Source organism: Sciurus vulgaris (assembly GCF_902686455.1).
Source record: "Sciurus vulgaris genome assembly, chromosome: 5".
NCBI classification, from domain to species: Eukaryota; Metazoa; Chordata; class Mammalia; order Rodentia; family Sciuridae; genus Sciurus; species Sciurus vulgaris.
Window position 1 is genome coordinate 171,065,163 of NC_136465.1, and position 24,699 is coordinate 171,089,861.

The 24,699-nt window shown below is 59.1% G+C and overlaps 1 protein-coding gene across 1 annotated transcript; it reads left to right on the top strand.

Annotated features, from left to right (window-relative positions):
- Window positions 1-4,002: 4,002 nt before the first annotated feature.
- On the top strand, window positions 4,003-24,472 carry LOC306662297 (TRIO and F-actin-binding protein-like; the record flags this gene model as incomplete). Its single annotated transcript, XM_079141792.1, has 9 exons — window positions 4,003-4,082; window positions 5,506-5,649; window positions 8,315-8,513; window positions 9,179-9,329; window positions 11,888-14,546; window positions 17,723-17,837; window positions 18,385-19,482; window positions 22,007-22,084; window positions 24,235-24,472. The coding sequence occupies 9 exons, from the start codon at window positions 4,003-4,005 to the stop codon at window positions 24,436-24,438; spliced, it is 4,728 nt and encodes a 1,575-aa protein (XP_078997918.1). The 3' UTR covers window positions 24,439-24,472.
- Window positions 24,473-24,699: the final 227 nt, after the last annotated feature.

Here is a 24,699-nt window from a genome sequence, read left to right on the forward strand (position 1 = left end):
GTCAAAACCTCACAGTTTCTTTCTGGCTAAGCTCTGTCACAAACTCGCTGTGTAATCTTAGCCTCTTTACTTTTGTTTACGACTTTGTCCTCGACCCTGAAAATACCTGGCCAGCCTTTCGCCTCACTCCTGTTTCCCAAGTGACCTGTGCAAGCTGTCAGTGTGACCCTAATGCCCCTCACTTCCACCCGGATCCAAGAGAGTGAAGTGCACACAGACCTGAATTTGAACTCAGCTCAGCCTCCTCACCGTGTGTCAAGGAAACTCTGAGCTCTGGTTGTCTGATCTGAACTTACATGAATCTGAACTACAAATGCCAGGGTAGCTAAAAAGGAAAGGTACTCAAATTTGGGGGTGCTTGGTGGAATCTCCCAGGGGAATTGTTTAAATGGCATACCCCTAGGTCTCCCGCCTCCTGAGTGACTCAGGAGAGGGAACAGGGAATCTGTATTTCGTAGCGGGGGTCTTGCTATGTTGCCCAGTCTGGCCCTGAACTGGATTCAAGTGTTCTCCTGCCTCAGCCTCTTGAGTAGCTAGAAATCTGCATTTCTTTATGAGCAGACCAAGAGTGTAATGTACGGTCCTTGAAACACACTTTGAACATCACTGTAGTAAGGACTGAAAAAATCACATGTCAAATAGCTGGCAGCGTGCCTAGGTGCTTAGGTGTTGAGGAGTGTTTACTGAGCGAATAAACAAACATATGAGCGGATGGATAATCATATATCCTTGGTCCTTGCTGGCCTGGAGACCCTGGGGCTAGGGTCTATGTGATGGCCAGGTAGTCATCTGTCCTTGAACTACTCCCCCTTTCTCCCCAGGCCCCCTCTGGAGGGTCAGCCGTTGGATCGCAGGAGCTCCCTGGCCTGGCTGGCCCAGCATGGAGCAGGTGACTGACAGTGGGCCCTGTGAACACCTCAAGGCCAATGTGCTCACCCAGAGTTGCTGTCAAAGCTGCTTCCACCCTGAGGAGGCCCGTGGAGCAAGGCACCAGGTGGGCTGGCTTTCCTGGGTGGTGGGGGTGGTTTGGGTTGGGGGAATCATGATGGCTGGGCCATGAACTTGAAGTGGAATCCAAATGCTTCCTTTGGGCCAGCACCTCAGTTTCCCTGTCAGTACAATGAGGTGGCTGAACCACGTTAATGTCTTCACATCATTAGTTGTTTTCCTCCTGTTTTTGATTTTTACCACAGCTTCATCTAACCTATTACTTACTTGATTGTTCTTTGAATTAACATCTGTTGTGGGGGACGCTGGGCTGGGGATTAGACCCAGGGCCTTGTGCAAGCTGTACCTCTGAGCTGCCCTCCCAACCCCAAATCAACATCTGTTTTTCACTCATGTGAGACAAAACTTTACAACACCACCACAAATAGAAAATTAAGACCATGGTCTAGCGAGGTGCGGCGATGCACACCTGTAATCCCAGTGACTCCAGAGATGGAGGCAGGAGGAGCGCAAGTTCAAGGCCAGCCTCAGCAACTTAGTGAGGCCGGAAGCAACTTGAGGAGATCCTGTCTCAAAATAAAAAATAAAAAGGACTGGGATGTGGCTCAGTGGTAAGGCACCCTGGGTTCAGTCCCCAGTACCAAAAAAAAAAAAAAAAAAAAAAAACGAGGCCTGTACATAGAAGGCTAAAAAAGTAAAAGAAGAAAACCAGAGAAAGCAAAACAGAACAAAACCGAACAAATGTCATCTGAACAAATGTTGGTGTCTGCTGAAGGCTCTGAGCCTGAATCCTGTTGTCTTTTGTCAAAGAGGGAGATTAGCAGACATTGGGTGTTAAAGCTACCCCAGAAACCATCAGAGACTCTCTTCTGGAAGCTTCTGCAAGAGTGAAAGAAGAGTCGCTTTCTCACTCTGCGCCTGGTGCCAGGGCCCATACGCATAATCTCAGTGCCTGGCGAGGGGTGTGGGGCTCCTCAGCCTCCAGGGGCCCTTCCAGCCTTGAACCCCTTTGCCTTCATCATTCCCAGAGGGTCCGAGGCTCCTCCTGAGCCTGGCTGTCAGCTTCCTGCCGGGGGTTAGGTTCTGGAAGGGGCCGGAGTGAGGCATTCCTGTTGGGTTTTGGAAGAAGGCAGGCCGCAGGCGCCTTCTGAGGATTTGCATTTGTGGGCTGTGTGACCTTGGGCCTTTACTGTCCTCATGGGTCAAGCAGGGGCAGCAGGCTCCTCACTCCGGGGGGCTGGCAGTACTTATCCCAGACTGCATGGGGCTCATTCAATACGTGCAGTTTCTTCTCAATCCCTTTCCTGACCAGAGAAGTAAGCCTTGGAGGCTCCTTTACTGTCTTGATACTTCTGACGGCGGCTCCCACCTTATCTCTAAGTTCAGGGACAGATGCCTGAAAGTGTTGGGAGTCCATCTCCTGGGGGCTGGGTAGACACCAGTGCGGGGAAGGAAGTGTGGATTCACATGGGTGTGAGGTCTAACCTCAGACTCACCAGTTCCCAGCAGACCTTGGGTCAGCTCACAATTCGTTCATGTTGAATAGGTGTGTAAAATGTGCCAGCCGTCATGCTAGATATTGGGGACATAGAGGTAAATAAGATAGACACATTCCTGTCTTCATAGGACTGATAGTCTAGTAAGGGACGTGGAAATCAAAAAGAAATTCTGCAAGTAATTATCTAGTCATGGTTGTGATAATTGCCGTAAAGTAATAGTAAGTGGCAAAGGGTAAATGATAGGGCATGGGGAGGGTTCCTCCAGTGACACTTGGCTGCTTGGGGAAGGTTTGCAGGCATTAGCCAGTGAAGCTGGGGAAGTGGAGAGGATGGCAATCATACTGCCGTATGTGCAAAGGTCCTGAGGCAGAAAGAAGGAGGCACATTGGTGGACTGAAAAGTGGGAGGGACACCGGAGCTACAGGATGAAGCTGAATGGGAAACAGGTGATGCCTGGGCCTCATGTGGCTTTGTGGTCGTGCGGAGGAGTTTTGGATTTTATTCTGAGAGTCATGGGGACTCACTGAGGATTTTAAGCAAAGTGACGAATGTGATTCCATTTGCATTGTTCAGAGTCACTGATTTCTGGGCAGAGAATGAAGTTCCGAGAGACGGGAGTGAATCAGGGACCGGCGAGGAAAACGTGCAAGCATTCATTGGTGCCAGAGGGGATGGGGCTTTGAGGGCGGCAGAGGGGCACATCTGAGAACTAGCTGAATAATTTGGACGTCGATTCCTCAGTTGTTTCTGCAGGCAGCGCACTCGGGCTGGGAGGCCAGCGTGGAGCTGCGGGGCATGGCGGAGACCAGGGGAGGTAATGGAGGACCCAGGGCTGCAGCTCAGGGACAGACCATAGCAGGAGATAGAGCCTTGCCCATCATCAGGATCTGGCACCAACGGAGTCTTGGTCATGAATCAACCCACCATCCGCGGAGCAGAGTGGGGTAGGAAGCGAAGAGACCTCGGGAGGCCAGGACACAGCTTTTTCTACACAGGCACTGTCCACCGAGCTACCTTCCGGGTCCCGGGAGAATAGGCTTTAACCACAGGTAACAGGGGGCAGGGAATCCCAGAGGACAGCGACCAGCAGCCACGTGACTGGAGGCAGACCCCGGAGTGTGGCCCCCTCCCAGCGACCACAAGGAGAGTGGCTTTCATGATCAGAGACGGGGCACTGGTACCAAATCCTTTAGCATCCAGTTGCCCCAAGGACAAGACCCCAAGGTGTGAAATTCCCCTGAGCTCTGCAAATACTGAGGACGGTGGGGACAGGCCCGGGACCCAGCTCCATGGAGGACGCAATTCCTGCGTACCAGGCACAATGGGGGAAACGGACCCCTTAGAAATGACACATGCCTGTCATCCCAGCTACTCAGGAGACTGAGGCAGGAGGAGCAAGGCCAGCCTTGGTTAATTAGCGACACGCAGTCTCAAAATTGAGAAATAAAAATCTAAAGGGCTGGAACGCAGCTCAGTGGTAGAGCGCTTGCCTAGCCTGGGTGAGGCCCTGGCTTCCATCCCCAGCCCCAAACACCAACCAGACCCTGACTGGAAGATGGCGGTCATCTGGACTTCTCTGTCCCCACCTGCGCCTGCTGCCACCGTGGCCCCAGTTCTGTACTGCTCCATGGTCAGGTAGGGCAGGAGTGGTGGCTTCTTCCTGAGGCTCCATGGGGAGGGGGAGCCAGGCCCTGGGGGCTGCCGCTGAGGCCTGCTCTGCCCTCAGTGTCCACGCCGCCCCTCTCTGTCTAACCGTGAAATAGAAAGTGACTCTACAGTCAGAGAGCGCCTCGGCCCTGCTGGGCCCTGGAGTTTCCGCTGGGTCCCTATCACAGCTGGGCAGAGACGCGGGCCAGGTCCATTCTGACGTCTTCAGCTACGCTAGAATATGTATAAATGGTCCACGTCCCAGGTGTCCCCATCATCACCGAGAATGTCCAACTGTTGACCAGCTGGTCAACAAAGAGCCCATGGAATCCACTTCCATAGGCCTCTGGGCTCTGGATTCCTGTCCCCTCTCTTCACGGCTGAGTCTCCCACAGGCTGGGAGGCAGGGGAGGGGTCAGCCCTGGAGATCACACACCTGGAGGTCACGGCCAGGTCTGGGGGCGGGCAGCGGAGGGTGGGCGGCTGGGGGTCAGGTCCTGTGGGGTGCCAGAAGCACACCCCTTTCCCTTTAGTCTTGATCGTACTGAGCGTCATCCTAACAACTGGATGTGTCTACGATTTTATTTCCTGCGTCACTGTTATATTTAGGATGGGCAGGGCAGCCACTGTGGTGCCCATTGCAGATGGTGACTAACTTAATTCTCCCGACAGCCCCTGGGACGAAGCTCAGGCCCGTTCTGTGTGATGTAACTGTGGCCACGATCTTGGTCATGCCTCCGTCCCCATTTCAGAGACACGGCCCTGGGTGAGGCCACCCCGTTGGGAAATGGAGGAGCCCAGGCAGGACGCAGGTCTCAGAGCAAAGCCCGTGCTCGCCCGCCAGACAGGCCTCAGAGGGGGACTGCCTGCAGGTCCTGTGGTGTGGGCATGGGTGGCGACGGGTGAAGGTGGAGCAGGTGCCGTGCCAGGCTGGAGGGGCGGAGCCAGGACCCCCTGGTGAAGTCCGGCAAGCCACTCCCTCTTTCTCATGCTGCTCGGTCCCCTGGGTGTCCCAGGCGCCCGGCGGCTGTGGATCTGACACCTCCTACTGCCGAGCGCTGATCAGAATCTGGCTGCGGGGCAGGGGGTGAAACCGAACCTGGTCGGGCCTCCTTGGCCTGGGGTCGCAGCGGACACCAGGGCCCTCCCGCAGCACTGCCCAGGCCCTGCCAGTGGTAACTTTCCTGGGTCCGGGAGAGCCTGGACCCACCTGGGGCACTGATCAGGCTGCGTCTCAGCCCTGGACTGCAGTCCCCAGGGTCCCCAGGGAGCCCTGCCCAGGCTCCCGCCGCCCGGGCCTGGCGAGCTGCTGGGATTGGGTTCCTGCGGTTTCATGTCCCCATTGTTCTTGGCTGGGCCCTGGCTCATGAAACAGTAATGAGGGGCCCCTGCTCCCGGCGGCCCCTCTAAGGTTTCCGCTGCCTCTGCCGCCGCCGCCACGGCCCAGAGTCGGGGCCTGGGAGGGCGGCAGCGCGGGGGCTGAGCTGCAGCCCCCCGGGGACAAGGGTGCTGACAGCCGCCAGCTGCTGCCGCTACTGCAGGAGCCACTGCCCAGGTAACCCGAGAGGAGGCGGGGCGCGCGTGCCATGGCCCTGGGTCCCACCACTAGGGAGGCCCTGCCACTCCAGGCAGCGGGAGGACTTGGGGGGCCCCTGTGGAGCTGAGCGGCCGTTCCCCCTGGGCAAGCCCAGCTCCAGGACCCAGGTGGCCTTGCTGAGGGCAGGAGTGGGAGAGGAGCACCAGGGCCTCGGGCTCCCCGGCCTGGGCCTGACCCGCCTCTCCCAGAGCCCCTGCCCCGCCCGGAGCCGGCAAATCTCTCCTCTCCCCTGAGGTCTGGCTCCCCATCTCCACCTCCAGACCAGCTCTTCTTCCCCCAGACCTCGCCCAGTTCTCCAGGCCAGGAGTCCTGCACCCGCCTCTGGCCACCAGAGACCCCTTTGGGTCACTTCACATTCTCAGACATGCACGCACCTAAACACCCACGAATGGACCTGCGTGTGCTTACACGAGCTCACCTATGCGCACATGTGCGTCCAACACACACGCCTTTACGCCTTTGTGTATACATGCACTTCAGCCTCCCCTGCTGGCGTGCACACCAGGCCCGTGGCCTGTCCCCGCGTGGGTCCCAAGGGGCACGTCCAGCCGCTGGGCGGCCCTCCTGGAGGAGCATGAGATCCTAGGAGGAGGCGTCTGGACCCACCCCGCCCAGCGCGGGAGGGGCTGTGCGGCAGGAGCCCCCACCCCGGGGCGCTGAGCCGCCTGCTCTCTCCCACTCTGCCCCAGGAGCCTGGGAGCCCTTCCCGTGCCGAGGCACCCTACTGTGACCTGCCCCGCTGCCCGCCAGCCCCTGAGGACCCGCTTGGCACCTCAACCTCCGCTTGCCAGTCTACGGTGGGCCTGGGCCTCAGGCAGGGGCCCGAGAGGTGGGTAGAGCCGAGGTCCCAGAGAGGGGCTCCCTGGGGTGGGGTGCCTTCACCTACCCTGCCTGCACCCTCCACAGGGGCAGCAGCTGCCTGCTGGCTGCTGGCAGGGGTCACATGGTTAGTCCATGCACCTGGGCACAGGCAGGCAGTGGGAGAACTCAGATCGTACTGTCCCTTTTTGCACCTGGGTCTCTGGGCCTCCTATCCCCAGCCCCGGCTGTCTTTCCTGAGGGTCCTGCCCACCCTGTGGCTCCCCAAGACCTGGCTCGGCTTCCTCCAGGGTGGGGCGACCGGGCCGATGAGCTATCCCCTCAGCCCGGGACACCCTCCTCACCCTCCTGCCTGAGCATGCACTGCTCCAGCTTTATCCCTCCACCCCAGGCCTGCGTTGACCTGCACCTCCCTTCTGGGGTCACGGGACCTTGGGAGGACACAACTTCAGGATCCAGAAACCCAGGTCCCAGCTTCCGATCTGTCCCTGATGGGCTGTGGGACCTGGGGCAAGTCAGTCATCTCTCTGTGCCTCACTTTCTTTGTGAGATAAGAGGGACTGGGTGCACCTGAGTGGCAGAGTGCTCACCCAGCAGGTGTGAAGCCCTGGGTTCCATCCCCAGCCACACACACACACAGACACACTCACACACACACTCACACCCATTCACACTTGCATACACACACCTGCACACAGTCACACACACATGCACACACAACTCACACTCACACACACACCTGCACACAGCCTCACACACACTCACACCTGCACACTCACACACTCTTACACACACCTGTGCACTCACACCTGCACACACACACCTGCACACAGTCATACACACTCGCACACACACTCACACACTCACACACACACATACACTCACACACCACCTGCACACTCACACCCACTCACTCACACACTTGCACACTCACACCTGCACACTCACACACACGGACACACACTGACACACACACACATATACTCACATGAGGTGCTGAATCAAATTGGCCTCCCTTGGGAACAAGCGCTCTGCACAAGTAGGCTTTGTTTTTATCTATTCATTCGTTTTTCACAGTGATGGAACTCGGAGCCTTGCACACGCTGAGCCGGAGCTCTGTCACTGAGTCACGTCCTAGCCCAAGATGTTATTTTTAAAGGAAAGCTCTGCTTTCAAATACAGTTTGGAAACCCCGGGGTTAAGTGACGCTGAGTGCTTCCCAGGAGGCCTTGCCGGGGCCTGAGTAGCAGGCACACTCTGTGGGGCTCGGGTGGGGAGGCGGAGAAGTGCGTGTTACGTCCCGAATCTAACTGTGGAACCCTTTCTGGGTCATCACTCATTACCAGCTTGTAGGTCACCTGTGTGTCCCCATCTCGGGAATACTGCCAGCCACGAGCCTTCTTGGGTCTGCGGCTACCAGGACTGACTTCTCTAAGACAGCTCTCGCCCCACCGTCTCCCACACCCCCATGAGCCCAGCACGAGTCTGTCTCTCTAGTCTTACTGAGCCTGGGGTCCCCAGTCCTGCCCAAGTGACAGGGGTTCACAGCCTAGCTCTGCCCTTTCTGGCTCTGTGATCTCAGCCAATCTCTTGACCTCTCTGAGCCACGGTTCCTTCATCTATGAAATGGGAATCACTGTCCTCAAAGGGAGGCCGTGGCAGCTACAGGAGCGATCCAACTAGAGATCCCAGCTCACGTGGCCCCCGGTGTGGCTCCCTGTTCTGCAGAGAGAGCAGATTCCTGGCCCCTGGGGAGGGCGTTCTTGTGTGTCTGGGTGTGAAAGTCGAGTGTCTCCTGTCCCAGGGACCTGTCCCCAACAGCAGGACTTCCTGAGGAGGACCCCAAAGCGGCCCTCAGTTGCAGGCGCCAGGAACTCGAGGCGGTGCCCTATCTGGAGGGCCTGGCCCCCTCCCTGGGTGGCAGCTGCTCCGAGGACCCGGGCTTTGACACCAGCTGCAGCCCCCACAGTACCACTGATGACACCAGCGAGCCATCCTCCGTGGTGAGCGGGGGGCTGGAGACCAGCCTAGGTGCCCCTCACCCCCAGACAGGCCGAGCCTCACTGCAGGACTGGGAGGGTCTGTCCACCAGCAGCTCAGGTGAATCACCAGCCCGCCGCGCTCCGCTCCGCCGCCCAAACCTCAGGTCACGGAGGCCTGGGAATGTAGGACGTAGTGGTCACCCACTGCTGAGCCCCATGGCCATTCCTGGTCAGGAGAGGACTGGGGCCCCGTTAGTGGGGAGAAGAGCGGAGCCGGGAGACTTCTCAAGCATTCGCTTGGAGGGCGCAAGAGGCTGGCCTGTCCTGAGACCCCTCCCTCAAAGGACAGTGGTGGGGAGTGACAGGCTCACCTAACAACCAGCCTGGGCAGGTGGCCCGAGCCATGGGAAGGGCCGCCAGGCGTGGGCTCGGAACGGCTCCCACTTCCCCCTGCCCTGGATGGTGGTGGCCGCTTGACCACACAGCCGGAAGGGACGGGCTGGGATCTGAACCCAGTCCTCCCGGCCATGTGGGTTTGGACAAGTGCTGGGCTTCCACGGCCGTGCCCGCTGGCCAGGGTTGGGGGAGGTTAGTGCCAGGCACCCAGTGCCCTCCGCGTGCTGGGCCTGCAGGCCCCCGGCCGCTGCCTCCTCCCCACACGCCTTTTTCCTCCCTTTTCCTGGTAGGACTGGGACACTGTTGAGCGGTGGGCGGAAGGTCCCAGCTGGGACCAGCTTACAATGATCCCACAAAGGGCCCAGGAACAAAGAGCCGACAGAGCCCGGAGGGTCTCCAGGTCCCCTGCAAGAGGAGACGCCGCAGGCCAGAAAAAGGATGGTGAGTCCTTTGGCCATGCTAGTCCCCGTGACCACGGACATGGTGATAAGCCTGGAGTTCCCCAGGTAGCCATCTCGCCGGCAAATGGGGCCGTAGGCAGGGCTTACTCTGGTGACCTGAGTTCTAATGACAGTAACAGTTCCTGTGTAATTGTGGGGCAACCACAGTGGGAACACTACCTGATTTAACACATCATCTTACAACCAGCAGGTTAGGATCTAACCGTGAGTGGAATGATTCACATAAATAAAAAGCCTAGGGAAGGTGACTTCAGGCATGACTGGATCCAGGTGTTCAAACAGCATCAGAAAATTGGTCTTTGATCTGTTTTCTTCTGAGGTGGCTGCATCCTTACCTAGACCTGCCCCTCATGGTGACCACCACAGTGCTAGGTGTCCCGCCAGCTCATCAGTCTCCTCAGGACTTCTTCTCCATCACTGGGGCTACTGTCGGGAAGGGTTCTCCCTGGAACCCAGGATGGGCGATGTGCCTACCTGGTGGTCAGGGTCAGCCTCTGGCAAACCCCATGACCTGCGATATGGGGAGAGGAGAGTCCCCAGAGGAAATGAGGGTGACTGTTACCAGAGAGAGGGGAGCCCACAGCGGCCAGTGACACTGGCTGACATCTCACCGGGATGTGAGCGCAGGATACTGAGTCCCAGAGTTTAAGCCTTGATTGCTACTGCTCTACGTCCACTCCTCGTCTCTGTCTTCAGCATGGACAGGATTTGGGGTTGTGGGGCCAGGACATTCACTTGCTAACCCCAGTGGGCAGTCCTAGCCACCCAGCCACCTCCCTGGGGAGCCAGTGGCCTGGTGCGGCCAGGTGGGATTTGTACTGAGCCCCTGGTTTCTCGCTCTTAGACACATTGTGAGCCGGGTGTAGTGGTGCAGGCCTATAATCCCAGCAACTAGGGAGACTGAGGCAGGAGGATCGCAAGTTCAAGGCTGGCCTTAGAAATTTAGCAAGGCTCAAAGCAACTTACTGAGACCCTGTGACAAAATAAAAATAGAAAGGGCTGGGGACGTGGCTTAGGGGCTTAGCACCCCTGTGTTCAATCCCTGGTACTAAAAAGAAGAAGAAAAATGCACGGTGTGGTGGGTAGACAGCCGCACTCTGTGACAGCTTCATTGGAGGCAGACAACACCTGTCCTGGTGACGTCTTCCTCAATGGCCGGCCAGGGCCGAGGCCCAGGACTCAGCCGACTCTGTGACCCTGAGGGCTCTGCTCTCCACTCTCTGAGCTCTTGCCCGTTTGCACGGCTGGCCAGGTAGGCAGGTGATGCAGAGCCCAGCTGGCAGAGGACAGGGCACACAGCACTCGAGGGCCTCTGTGGGCTGCCCGGGGTCTCCAGGGGCTGAGGGGCGAGGGAGGACCCTGGATGCCCAGGCTCGAGGGCCGCTTGAGACCATGGGAAAGGGAAGTTCTGGGCCACGGCCCTGAGTCCACGGCAGGGGCAGCTCAGCCATGGCCCATGCCCGAAGGACAGGGAGACCCCAGGCCTGAACAGAGTTGGAGCTGGCGGCCGCAGTGTGTGCTGGGCACCTACTGCGTGCTGAGCACTTTCCCAAGTCCCATCCCGAGGGCAAGGCCCTACCCAAAGGGAGCTTGCTGAGGAGAGAGCAGGTGACCAAATGAACAAGACAGAAGGGCTGAGGAAGGACAGAGGGCTGTGTCCGATGGCTGACAGGGTGCCCGAAGGAACCAGCCAGGTGAGGAGGGTGGAGTGCTTCAGACAGAGGCAGCAGCAAGAGCAAAGGCCCTGGGGTGGCAAAGTGTTTGTGGCAAGTTTGAGGAACTGAAAGAAGGCGGGTGCTAAGCTGCTGAAGGAGGGCAGAGACCAGACGCTGCACAGCCCTGCTGGAGTGGGAAATCGGGCCTTATTCCAAATGCAGGAGCAAGGCCCTGAGGGTCCCCCACTCCCTCTCTCTCTCTCTTAAACTTCTTGTTTTGGAATAATCTTAAATTCCTACAAGTGCTGCCAGGATTGTTCTGGAAGTTGCTATTTTGCTGTTCCTTCGAGACCCAGCCCCAGCCCAGGGACCCCCACAGAGCCGGTGGCCAAGGAATCCAGAGGGGTGGAGGTGACACCAAGGTCATGGCAGTCCCATCCTGGGCCTGGGAGTGGAGAAGAGGTGACCGTGGAGGGAGGTCATTAGTCCCCTGGACCAGCGCTTCTGAAACTGAGCTGCCTTAGGTGGTCTGGGATCTGGTTAGCTGTGGTGCACAGCCAGGGCAAGGCCTGGGCGTCTGCAGAGGAGGAGCTGGCAGGCACAAGGAACAGGAGCCCCTAGAGCGTCACACGGGCGCTCCTTAGAAGACATCAGAGCAGCTAGCAGGACCCTCTCTGCAGGAAGCAGAACTGGGACCGAGTTGTGAGGTGGCGTCGGGTCTGGAGCCCCGGTTGGCTTTTGATTTCAAATTCCCGGCCCCAGAAGGAGAGGGAGGTCTAGCCGGCCCTGGTTTGGTATGCGTGGGAGCGGGCTCTGCCCGAAGCTAGGGCATGGGGGCTGTCCAGACCCCTCCTCACTTTGCACCTTCCGCGTCTCTCCCTAGACACTGGTGGTGCGACCCGCAGTGCCGGGCAGCACTGGGCGAAGCTCCGGGGGGAAAGTGGGTACTTCTCCTTGGAGCGACACGGTTCAGCCCCTGCCCAGGCTTCCTCTGTGACGCCACAGCACAGACCTCGTAGCACCACCCCCCCGGCCTCTGCGCAGCAAGAAGCCCCCCAGGCCTCCTCATCCCACAGAGTCACCCAGAGGGACAACCCAGGGGCCTCATCCACACAGTGGAACACCCAGGCAACGCCCTTACCCTCCAGAGGAAGCCCGCAGGGCAACCCCGGAAGCTCGTCCACCCAGCGAAGCCGTCCTCGTCCTCGGCTGTCCTCCCCTGTCAGAGCTGCCCACCAAGACAGCCCTGGAGCCTCTACCCAGCAGGACAGCCCACAGATTGCTATTTCCACTTCTCAACGGGAGACCTCCAGGACCTCCTGTGCCCAGCGGGGCAAACCCAGAGCCTCCTCCCCCAACAGGACCACCCAGCTGGAAAACTCGAGAACTTCTTGTACCCAATGGGACAATCCCAGAGCTTCTCCCAACAAAACCATCCAGCAGGAAAGCTCTAGAACCTTCTGTGCCCAGGACAATCCCAGAACCTCCTCTCCCAACAGGACCACCCAGCGGGACAACCCCAGAACTTCCTGTGCCCAATGGGATAATCCCAGAACCTCCTCTCTCAACAGGACCACCCAGCCGGAAAACTCGAGAACTTCTTGTACCCAATGGGACAATCCCAGAGCTTCTCCCAACAAAACCATCCAGCAGGAAAGCTCTAGAACTTTCTGTGCCCAGGACAACCCCAGAGCCTCCTCCCCCAACAGGACCACCCAGGGGGGCAACCCCAGAGCCTCCTCCCCCAACAGGACCACCCAGGGGGGCAACCCCAGAGCCTCCTCCCCCAACAGGACCACCCAGGGGGGCAACCCCAGGGCCTCCTCCCCCAACAGGACCACCCAGGGGGGCAACCCCAGAGCCTCCTCCCCCAACAGGACCACCCAGGGGGGCAACCCCAGGGCCTCCTCCCCCAACAGGACCACCCAGCGGGGCAACCCCAGAGCCTCCTCCCCCAACAGGACCACCCAGGGGGGCAACCCCAGAGCCTCCTCCCCCAACAGGACCACCCAGCGGGGCAACCCCAGAGCCTCCTCCCCCAACAGGACCACCCAGCCGGGCAACCCCAGAGCCTCCTCCCCCAACAGGACCACCCAGCGGGACAACCCCAGAGCCTCCTCCAGCCAACAGATCACCCCGAGAACCTCCCCTGTCCAACGAGCCACCCCTAAAGCCTCTTGTACCAGATGGGAGCACCTCAGAAGCGCCTGCACCCAGCGGGACAGCCCTGGGACTCCCACCTCTCAGAGCGGCGTCAAGGACAACCCTGGACCACCATCGCCCGGAAGCAGTCCCAGGAACCCTTCTCCCCACCGCACCAACAGAGACATCCCCTGGGCTTCCTTTCCGCTCCGGCCAACTCCCAGCGACGGCCCCCGAACCTCTTCCCCATCGCGCTCCAAGCAAAGTGAGGTGCCCTGGGCGTCCATTGCCCTCCGGCCAACCCAAGGTGACAGGCCTCAGTCCTCGTCTCCCTCCAGACCAGCCCAGCGTGAGCCACCCCAGGCCTCCTCTGGCCCCTCCGGGGCCACCTCTTCTATCCACAGCCAGGGCCACCTCGGGGCCTGGCGGACCTCCTTGCCTGTGTACCCCGCGGCCCACGGGGCGCCCCAGTCCTTCTCAGAGCCCTTCCAGCCAGCCTGTGCCGTATGCATCGGACACCGCGACGCCCCTCGAGCCTCTTCCCCACCGCGCCATTTGCAGCACGACCCCTTCCCCTTCTTCCCCGAGCCCCAGGCCACTGAGAGCGAGCTGCCCCACCATGCCCCCCCCCACCTGCCACCGGCTGTGTGCATCGGCCACCGCGATGCCCCCTGGGCGTCCTCGCCGCCTCGCCAGACCCAGCATGACCCCTTCCCCTTCCTCCCAGACACGTCGGACTCCGAAAACGAGCCCCCCCACCACGAGCCTCCCCAGATGCCCCCAGCCGTGTGCATCGGGCACCGGGACGCGCCCCGGGCCTCCTCCCCGCCCCGGCAGCTCCCCGAGCGCTCCTTCCTGTTCCAGGACGTCCCCGGAGCCAGCACCGAGAGCCTCGTCCCTTCGACGGACTCTCTGCACGAGGCCCCACGCGCGCCCGTGCCCGTGTGCATCGGGCACCGGGACGCCCCCTCCTTCTCATCGCCCCCGCGCCAGGCCCCCGAGCCCTCCCTCCTCTTCCAGGACCCCCCAGGGGCTAGTATGGAGAGCCTGGCCCCCTCCACCGACTCTCTGCACGGCTGCCCCCGGCTGCCCCCCCAGGTGTGCATCGGCCATCGAGACGCACCCCGCGCGTCCTCCCCACCCCGACACCCGCCCAGTGACCTGGCGCTCCTGGCGCCTTCGCCTCCCCCGGGCAGCTCGGGGGGCTCCCGGGGCTCGGCAGCCCCCTGGGAGACCAGGCACAACCTGGAGAGGGAGGAGTACACCGTGCTGGCTGACCTGCCCCCGCCCAGGAGGCTGGCCCAGAGGGAGCCAGGGGCCCAGGCGCAGGGCAGCAGCGCCGGCCGCACCCGCAGCCCTGGCCGCGCAGAGGTGGAGCGCCTCTTTGGACAGGAGCGCAGGTGAGCCCAGGGCAGGGGCGTCCAGCGGGATGGGGAGGCTGGACAGCAGGGCAGGTGGACTCAGGGTTGGGTTGCCAGAGCAAGGTCAGATCCTTCTGCCTGCTGGCTGTGTGACCTTGAAGCTACTTTATCTGATTTTGCATGTTCGTTTTTTGTTTTGTTTTGTTTTGTTTTTGAGGATTAAATGATAGCCTGTGGTCAGAAGCACAGACTAGAGTCCGGCAGGCTGGGTTCAAATCCAGGGTCAAAGCCGCTTATGTCCTGTGTGAACTGCCAACATGATTTCACCCACCTGAGTCTCAGTTTGCTCATCTGTCAAATGGGGGAACACATTTATTTAAATGAAGTTAAATTCTCAGACTTTCTATTTGATCCAGTCAGGGATTTGTTTTGGTTTTTCTTTTCCTTGTGTGAGGAAGGACATGATTCTTTTCTACCAAAGAAAACTCACAGGCCCTTTTGCAATTCCAAAACCAGAAAATGTCCAGCCAGAGCCATGTATTATTTATTTGGCGGGGCTGGGGATGCAACCTGGGGCCACACCCGCAACCAGGAGCCCTGTGTTTTTTATAAGTGAGCTCACAGACTGGCAGGCTTCTTCTTAGAGGTCGCACATTATTTTCCTGGGACATGATACCTGGAGTGCCAGTGTGTGGTACAGCCTAATTCTAGAACGTATTCCACTCCCTAAAGGGGCATGTAATATTTGGTACCTAAAATTCCTCTCTGCTGCCCCTGAGACAGTTCTCTGAGATCTAAACCTACCTGAGAAATCTTATCCCTTATTCTTCAAATTTCCTTTTCCAGTGCACTTGATCCATTTGATATCCAAGTAACAACCTTTGGGGACTCTGGTGTCACCTTTTTTTTTTTTTTTTTTTTTGGTCCTAGACCTGAACCCAGGAGCACTTTACCGCAGAGTCACATCCCCACCACCTCTTTTTGATTTTTAAATTTTGAAACAATGTCTGGATAAGTTGCTTAGGGCCTCACCAATTTGCTGAGGCTAGTCTCAAACTGCAGTCCTCCTGCCTCAACCTTCAAATGCTGGAATTACAGACATGGGTCATGGTGCCTGGCTGATGCCAATTTGTATACCTTTGTTTTAATGATAGTTCAGCAGAGACTCTGAAATCTTTAAACCAAGTTAATTTTTTTCTAGTTCCTCCTGGGATAACTGTTGGAGAGAGAAAGGGGTTTATAACAGAAATCAGGAATTTGTTTGCCCTTGCCATTTAATTGTTCTTATATGATCCTACACATTTTATTCTGCTCCTCTTCAAAGTAGATTATTTACCTTTTAGTCTAGGTTTTAGAACGACTGGGTAAAATTTCCCCTTATATGGCACTTTTTCCACATGGAATACCACTTGTCCTCTGAAGACAAATTTTTAGACTATGCATTTGTGTAAGGGACAGATGAATTTATGGGTGGGTGGCGGCAGAGCTGTATTTTATTGTCTCCCTTTCATCCATCTGGCACGTGTTTATTGAGCATCTACTCTGTCTAAGCATTGTTTTGAGCCTGGGACATTTTTCTGGAAGGGCTATCACATCAAAGCATCGGGAGTTTTAGTTTGATATCTTGACCTTTTTTCATCAGATGCCTTTGTGCTCTCTTATTTTAGAACCATATAAGCATTCTGCTGTCACCTACATTTTTTTTTTTTTTTTTTTTTTTTGTGGTGCTGGGGATTGAACCCAGGGCCTTGTGCTTGCAAGGCAAGCACACTACCGACTGAGCTATCTCCCCAGCCCCTGTCACCCACATTTAAAACAGCCTCTCTTGGGTTTGCTAGGCTTGATGACTTCAGTTCTTTAAACAGTATTTAGAGGTCGCCGAGCCCATTTATGCTTCCAAAGAAAACTCTTCTGCCCTCCTCCATGTGGCCACACCAGCCTTCAGGAACAGGGGTCCCTATAGACACGGTTGCCTCAGATCAGGAAAGCAGGGTCTCTGGAGGGGCCTCAGAATGTTCTAGAATCCCTAGGTCCTCTCTCTCAATGTCTCATGGGGGAAGAAAGAATTCCCAGAAGGAATGCCCACCTGCAAGCAGAAGTCTGAAAAGTGCGCACACAAAAAAGAGAAGGCAGGTTTGCCCTGCTCCCTGGTGTGGCCATTTCCCACTCCCCTCACCCCCACAGGAGAAGCGACCGCCAGTCACCAGTCACGTCTGGGGCTGTGCTTCACCGAAGCGCCCAGACCTCAGTTCTGGGGAAAGCTCACTTTCTTGGCCCTCCAATTAGATTGAACGTGAAGCTGCTCAGGGAGCCCACGGCTTAGAAACCCCCGGGGAACCTGGGCTCTTCTCTGTGCGAGCTGCTGAGGACTCAGCGTGGGCTGGGGTGGAGCGCTTGCCTAGCATTTGCTAAGGCCCAGGCTTCCACCCCAGCACCGTAAATAAATAAATACATACATATTCAAACTCAAATTCCTTCATGGATCTGGTTCTAGTGACATTGGCAAAACCATGTGACCAGAAACCCCAACCTGCACTTTTTTTGACTCTGCAAAACCTCTACGGTGTTCCATATGCTTCTGCAGGCCACACAGGTGCTGGGAATTGAACCCAGGGTCTCAAACATGCTGAGCACATGCTCTGCCCCTGAGCCGCCTGCCCTCACCCACTCCCTCTCCACTTGCCAATTTAGATGAAGTCAGACTCTCAAACCCCATGAAAATCTTCATGGAGTGGTTGGGTCTATGGAGGTGACCTCCTTACTAAGGGAGGGGACAAATGTGCCCCGAGTCTGTTGGATGTTCCTACTTTTCAGTGCTCAATAAATGTTTGCTTAAACATCGTGACGGTGTGTGCACAGTGCCTGGTACACAGTAGGTGCTCAATAAACCTGAATTCCCACAAGAACCAGTCTGCCTTTGTCTGAGGTACCTGCTGGACGGTACCAGGAAGCACTGAGCGAGACAGAAAAGCCTGGCCCAGGCCTGACCCTGCTTCTCTCTTGACATCTTCCCAGTAGCCCCAGGAGGCAGAGTGGCACTGACCACCCCATTTCCCAGAAGGGGACACTGAGGCCCAAGAAGGTCAACCCTCACTCAGGGCCCTCAGTGGGTTTCTGGACCCCCCATCTCCTCCTGTTGGGAGGGAGGGGAGGGCCTGGGTGCTCAGGGTGGAACAATCCCGAAGGTCCTCAGGAGCAGCTGCATTTGCTCCTAGGAAGCCCGAGGCACCAGGGGCCTTCCAGGCTCGGGACGGGGGACGGTCACAGCGGCCCAACCAAGGCCAAAGCCAGCCTCACCGAAGACAGTCCAGCCCCATCCCCAGCAGGCAGGTGAGCACTGCCAGCCGCCGTGTCCCAAGGGACAATCACCCCTCCCCCGCCTCCTCCATGCCAGGCAGAGGCCCTGGGCAGGGAGATCCTCTGAGAAAGGGTCAGGTCCCAGTCACGGGTGTCCAGCCCTCCCCTCCCGCAAGGGCCGGAAGCTCTTAGTCCTGCAGACAGCCCTCCAGGCTGCCCCTTCTTCCCAGTTCCCCGCTACTTTGAGAAGAGCCTGGCACACGCCACCCAGCTCTCAGCTGCCCCTTCCAGGGCGGGGATTGTATTTCTTAAGAAACTCTCAGAGGGCACGGCCCACCCAGGGGAGCCAGTATCAGCACCCGATCGCCTCGGGGAAGGGGAGCCGGAGGGTGCGCGCTCAGGCACGCCTCTTTCTGGAACTGAGGAACGTGGGTGAGAGGGACGAGCTGACCCCAGAGAAGAAACCCAGAGGCCTCCGCTCATCGGCCTGCTCCATCCGGGCTCCTGTGGGGACATAGCTGACTCTCCGGGGCCCCGGCCAGGTCCCCGGAGCCTCACCCGCCTCCTACCTCTTTCTCAGGTGAACAAGCTCCCTGCCCAGCAGGCAGAACCAGCCCAGCGGAGCAGAGCAGAGCCCCCACTGTCCAGGAGTCCCGCGAGGCGGCCTGAGGGGGACCGGCGACTCCAGGCCTCCTTACCACCCCCCAGGACATCGGCCAGACCCCCTGAGAGGGAGCCACGGACAGAAAGGCCTGCCCAAGGAAGCCGAGCAGACCCACGGCAGCCTCTGAGGGGGTGGCAGAGCCAGGAGGAGCTTGGAGGGTCCCAGGGCTCCCACAGACACCTGCAGAGAAGTTGGAGCAGCGACGGGGAGGGCCCAGGGCCTGAGGACCGGCCGGGACTTGGGGAGCCCTGCCTGGGGGCTGCCAGAGCCCTGGAGGGAACATGGAGGGGCCCTCTCACGGAGTACAGGGAGAGCTGGGGCCAGTCAGAGGTCTGGGAGGAGGAGCCCCCCAGGAATGGGCTGCAGGAGCCCGTCCAGGAACCAGCCCGGAGGGGCTGGGGCAGCCTGCAGGAGCTCTCCAGTCCCCGCTGGCCTGGGACTCCCCCAGAGAGCTCCTGGGCAGGCCCAGCAGACTTCCCACTCCTTCCGCAGCCTGAGACACCCTCCGCTCTGGGCAGGAGGGCCGAGGGAGCATGCCCGCACCGCCTTGGTCCTGAGAAGCCACTGGATCTTGACTGGAGGGACTTGCTGGGCCTCTTCCGGGCACCTGGGGAGGGGGCCTGGGCCCGACTCCCACGGCTGGACTGGGAAGGCCTCCTGGAGTTCTTGCAGGCCCGGCTGCCCCACAAGGACCCAACTGGACACTGGGGTGGCCCAGCCAGGACTTCAGGACCAGAGCTGGTCCCCCCAGGCACAAAGGATGCCCCAGAGCCAGAGCAACACAGCCAACCCAAAGACTGGATGGAGGCCACTCAAGTTAATGGACACAGCCCTGGGCAGCAGCCCCAGAGCCTGGCACAGCCACCAATCCCTGCCTGCACCTTCACCCCCACCCAGTGGCTAAAGACCAAAGTGACCAGTGAACCCGAGACCTCAACCCTGGGAGGTCTGGAACAGAGAGGCCACCTGGGGAGCAGCAGCCCAGCAGAGAGGCCCAGCCAGCCAGAGCTGGAGGTAAGTCCGTCCCTCCTCTGAAGGCTAGCCAGAAAGTCAGCCCCGTTCCAGACAATCCTGAGAAAGACTTCCCTGTGGCCACGACCCCAGCTCAGGCTTGTCCCCCGGGGTTCAGTCCTTGTCATCCCTACTGACCGAGATTCTCCCAGCTGCCAACGCTGGACCGGTGTAAGGACCAGCCCTTGCTTGAGCATTCGCCGGGTGCCCAGCCTGGCGCTCTGCCCTTCGCCTCGTGGCGCCCTGATGAGCAAGGCATGGTCCGAAGGACCAGGACTCTGAGGCCCAGGTCGTTCGCAGGTAGTGAGGGCCCAGCCAGAGAGCCGAGTCTGCCCCCGTGGTCACCCTGAGATGCTGAGCTCGACCCTCTAGCCAGGCCCTCTCCGCTTCTGGCCCCACAGCACCTGGTTTGTGTTATGTCTGAGGTCCCTACCTGGCCTGCAGCCAGTGTGGCTGTGTCCCCTCTCCCTTCACTATGCCAAGTGGCTGAGTCCAGGGGAGCCTCACCCCCCTCGCCCGGGACCCTACAACTCTGCAGACACAGAAGAGGCTGCCGGGAGCTGGCTGGGTCTAGGTGGCCACCAGGACAGACTGCTTAAATGGAGGCTGTGTGCAGAGTAGGCCAGCACCAGGCACATAGTAGGTGCTCCCCAAGCCCCTCTCACTGTCCCAGAGCTGGACCTGAAGGGGGGTGGGGAGAGCCCGGCTGCAGCCCAGGAACACAGCGCCTGCTTTGGACGCGCGGCTGCTCTCGGTCTGTCTCTAGCCTTAAAATGGGACCAAGCACTGGCGGCACCCCTGGGGTGACGTAGAGGCTCCTGCCTGCTCATCCCACTCCCCACCCCATGGAGGGTGAGTTTCTTGGCGTTGGAGTTTACTGCCATGTGACACCTTGGGTGCTGTGCCCACTGTGCCTCAGATGGACAGGAGGGAGATGCCAGGGTCCCCATGTTACAGACGAGGAAACCAAGGCTCAGACTCATTAGGCATTGCCAGGGACCACATATGCAAATTTTAAAAGAAATGAGATTAAAGCCTCCACTCCGGAGCCCAGGGCGGCACTGGGGAGCCCTCTCCTGTGGTCTTTCCCGGGGTGTTTTGTTTTGTTTGTACCCTGAGCCACACCCCCAGCCCTTTTTATTTTTTATTTTGAGACAGGATCTTGCTGAGTTGCTTTTATAGCCTCACTAAATTGCTGATGCTGGTTTTGAACTTGTGATCCTCCTGCCTCAGCCTCCAGAGTCACTGGGATTACAGGCTGCACCACCGAGACCCACCCTGAGACTTTTCTTAATTGGTCTTTTATCAGCTCTATACAGATATCAGAGATGCAGGGAGAGCCAGCTTACTCCTGCCCTCTAGTTGCCATTGGACTTGTTGGGGACTAGGGAGACCACAGGCAGCTCAGGGAGGAGGGCATGGTGCTGCGTCCCAGGGACCATTGGCGTGCTGCAGGCTGGACGGTCAAAAGGGAGGCAGGAAGTCAGAGCAACTTCAGCTGGACTTACCCTGAGCTGAGGCTCAGGGGTCTCTGGGAGGCTCCGGAGTGGTAACCGGGGAGTGCACTGAGGGCACTTCACAGATGACAAAGCAGCAGCGTTCACAGGGTCCTGCTGGGGCCGCGGCCACTGCCCTCCATGTCCGTCCCTGGCGTGGCATTCACAGGCGCCCACCCCGAGGGGGCTGCAGGCCTGCGCCCATCTCCCTGCCTTCCCGCGTGCTGTCCCATTGCCCAGATGCTCTCTCCTTGCATCTTGCCCGCCGAGCCCCTGCTGATTGTTCAAGCTTTGGCCTGGGTGTCCTGTCCTCCACGTCCCCCCAGGTCCCCACCCCAGCTGGCCCCGTGCCCCTTCTGAGCTTGGCAGTTCCGCTTCCCGCCATCGGTCACTCTGGATTGTCCTTCCCCATACAAAACGTGAGCTCCCTGGGGCAGGAGCCAAGCCTTCTTTATTGTGTGCCTCTGACCCTGGGCCAGGGCCTGACCTGAGTGAGGTAGGGCTCAGCTCGGCGGGTGGCCGGTCGGCAGCTCCATGGATGTCTGAGTGCCTGCGAGAAACTGAGGCCAGGTGGGGCCGCGGGTGCATGGGATGGACTGACAGATGATGAGTGGCCGATAAATGGTGCTGCTGAGCTGCTGGGTGAGCAGGTGGTGGGGAGAGGAGGCTGCGAGGACGTGCGGGTGTGACGCCGATGGAGGGACATCACGCCATGAATCCGTGCTGGCCGATGAATGGGGGATGACTGTTGGGATGGTGGCAAGGCGGATGGGCAGGTGTGGAGCAGCTGGAGGAAGGACACCAATGTGGGACGGCTGGGTGATGAATGTGGAGAAGTATGAGTGGGGGTGGGGTGGAAGCTGAGTGGATGAGCGGATGGACGACGCTGTACAGTCCAATGGACACGCAGACCCAGGGGTGCTGGCGAGATGGGTGCTGGAGTGATGGATGACAGGTGGACAGGTGGGAGCGGATGACAGGGGGACCTTGGGGAATAACCTGGGTTAAGCTGTGTTTTTTCTCATCTCCAGTTTCAACCAGAGGAGCGTGAGGCGACAGAACAAGGCAAAGGCCAAGATTCACTGACTGACCAGAAGCAGGCGGACCCGGTAGTTGGGCGATGGGTGTGGGCATGGGCACAGGGCATGGAAGGGACAGGGACGGAAATCAGCTGGGCACCTGGGGCTCTGCCCTGGGGTCCTCTGTGTACACGGTGGGGCCTGGAGAAGAGGGATTTTGGAAAGCTGGACAGCAGCGGGACTGGTGTGGAGACCTAGGTGAGTGGCCGGTTCTGGGGTTGGAAGCCCAGGACTCTGCCTCCGACTTGCCGGGCTGCCCTAGAAAGGTTGCTGCCTTTCCCCAGGCAAATGGTGGTTTGGCCCCAGGGTCTCTGAGGCAAGATCCTTCCGGCTCTGGGGGGCAGGACCAGGCAAAGGGGAAGGGTGGGACATCCAGGAGCCAGGGAGGAGTTGGGGAGGGCCGAGGTGTGCCCGGGTCAGCTGGGCCTGGAGGGTTTCCAGGTCCTGGAGGAAGGGGGATGGGAGCCAGGGGGACTCAGGGGGCTGCTCTGGGCCTGGCTGGAGCGCACAGCTCTGCGCCGCCCCTCCCACGACCTGCCAGATGACTCTCATCACCCTCAGCCTCCAGAGGGCTGAGGTCAGAGCGAGGCACACAGCAGGCGACTCACGGCTCCAGCCTGTTTTCTTGGTCCCGTGCCTCCCTGTGCTGCCTCCTGAAAAGCCAGGCCTGATGGGGGAGCATCCGTCTGGCAGCCTGGAGCCCGTGTCGGGCCCTGCTGCTGGTCAGAGCTGGGGGATCTCTGCGTGCCTCGCTGTGCAGAAAACAGGCAGCGCGTCATCCCAGGCCACGCAGCCAGTCGGTGGCTGGGCTTGAACTGGAACCCAGGCTCAAGACCCCCCCCCGTGTTCCCTCTGCCCCTGCCCTTGCCCCCGCTGCTCAGCTCTGCCCTGATCTGCGTGGCTTCTTGCTAGCCGCTTGGTGGGCCAGTCTTCCCATCTGTGAAGTGGGGAGGGTCAGGGGACTCTGGTCACTGACTGGGTTCTGACAGTGCTGCTCTTCCTCTTTTGGAATAATTTCTTCACACTTTCTGAAGCCACAGCTTTGTGAACAAAGAGGAGATAGCAACACTGGGGACCCTCCAGGCTCCCACGACATGGAAAACCTAGCCGGCCCCAAGCTGCCCCGACTGGACAGATGTGCCCAATGCTTCATTCGCTCAGTCGTCATCTGTCCTTCACTCAGTGTGCAGGGGTGGGTCGGGGGAGCAGCGGTGCCACCACTGGGCAGTTCCAGGCTGGTGGTCAGGGCCACGATGGGGCACTCTTTCCTCCAGAGCCTCTTGCTAGGCCTACGCTTTGTGGCCTCCAGCTCTGCTTCCAGGGAGCGTGGATTCCAGCTGGCCCAGTGGCACGCCTGGCATGGGAGGCTCGTGAGTTGGCCTGTTCAAGGCCAGCTTGGGCAACCGAGCAAAACTCACAAATAAAAAGTGCTGGGGATGTGGCGCAGTGTAGAGCTCTTGCCTAGCATGTGCAAGGCCCCGGGCTTGATCCCCAGCCCTGCAACAAAACAAAAACCAAAGAAAACCCCAGGGAATCTGCGACTCCAGAGAGGGACACCCCGCTCTGCCCTACCCCTGCCTGTTGCCTTGTGACTTTGGGCCAATCCCTCTGCTTCCCTGGGGTCTATTTCCCCAAAAAGGATGAGTTCAAAGGGGAACGTTTGGGGGCTCTGCCAGAGGTATCTGCAGGTGTCTGTGACTCGTTCATTTCATGTATGATGGCCAGGCAGGTGACGAGAGTGGGTGTCGGGGGACACTTGTTTGACCCCTTGGCTCTAGAGGTCATTGCCATGAGGAAGATGGGCCTGGAGTTCCACATCTCTTGATATTTCGAGAAATCAGCGATACATATTTAATGCTAGACCGTAATGTACAATAGGGCGCACTTCAGGGGCTGAACGTGTATGTCGGCGACCTGTCGCCACTCCTCTTGGCAACCTGGGGTCTGGCTCTAGGGTGTGGGGTGCACATCCCCAAGGATGCTGAGCCCTAGGGGCCTGTCTGTCAAACACGATATAGTGTGAAGCAGTTAGCAAGCTTGTTTCCTGGGCGGTTCTGGAAGGGGAGAATGATGGGAATCCTGGGCTTTTGAGGTGGCAGAATGGGCAGGGGAGGCTGTGGCCAGGGATGCCCCCATCCTGCCACAGGGACATGCAGCCAACACTGGACCCTGTTTGACAGGCAGACAAGAGGCCAGCAGAGGGCAAGGCTGAGAGCCCGCTCAAGGGCCGACTGGTGACCTCATGGCGGATGCCCGGGGACCGGCCCACGCTGTTCAATCCATTCCTGCTGTCTCTGGGGGTCCTCAGGTGGCAAAGGGTAGGCTGGTTCCAGCGGGGCTGGAGGGCGAGGGTGGCAGAGGGGGGAGGGGAGGGAGGAGGCTGATGTTAGTCCCAGAAGAGAGTGGGGCCTGAGGGGAAATTGGGGCCCCCACATGGAGAGAGAGCCCCAAGCTCCCGCCAGTCTCTGCGAGGTGGGTTTCCTCACCTCAGGGTAGGGCTGGGCTCTTTTTGGCTTTCAAAGCCAGGACAACCAAATAACCCACCCACGCAGCTGGGAGGTCTCTTCAGCAGCTCCTCCCAGCCCTGGGCCAGGGGAGCCAGACTGGGGAGGGGGAAATATGGGGGAGGGCTGCAAGGGGCTCTG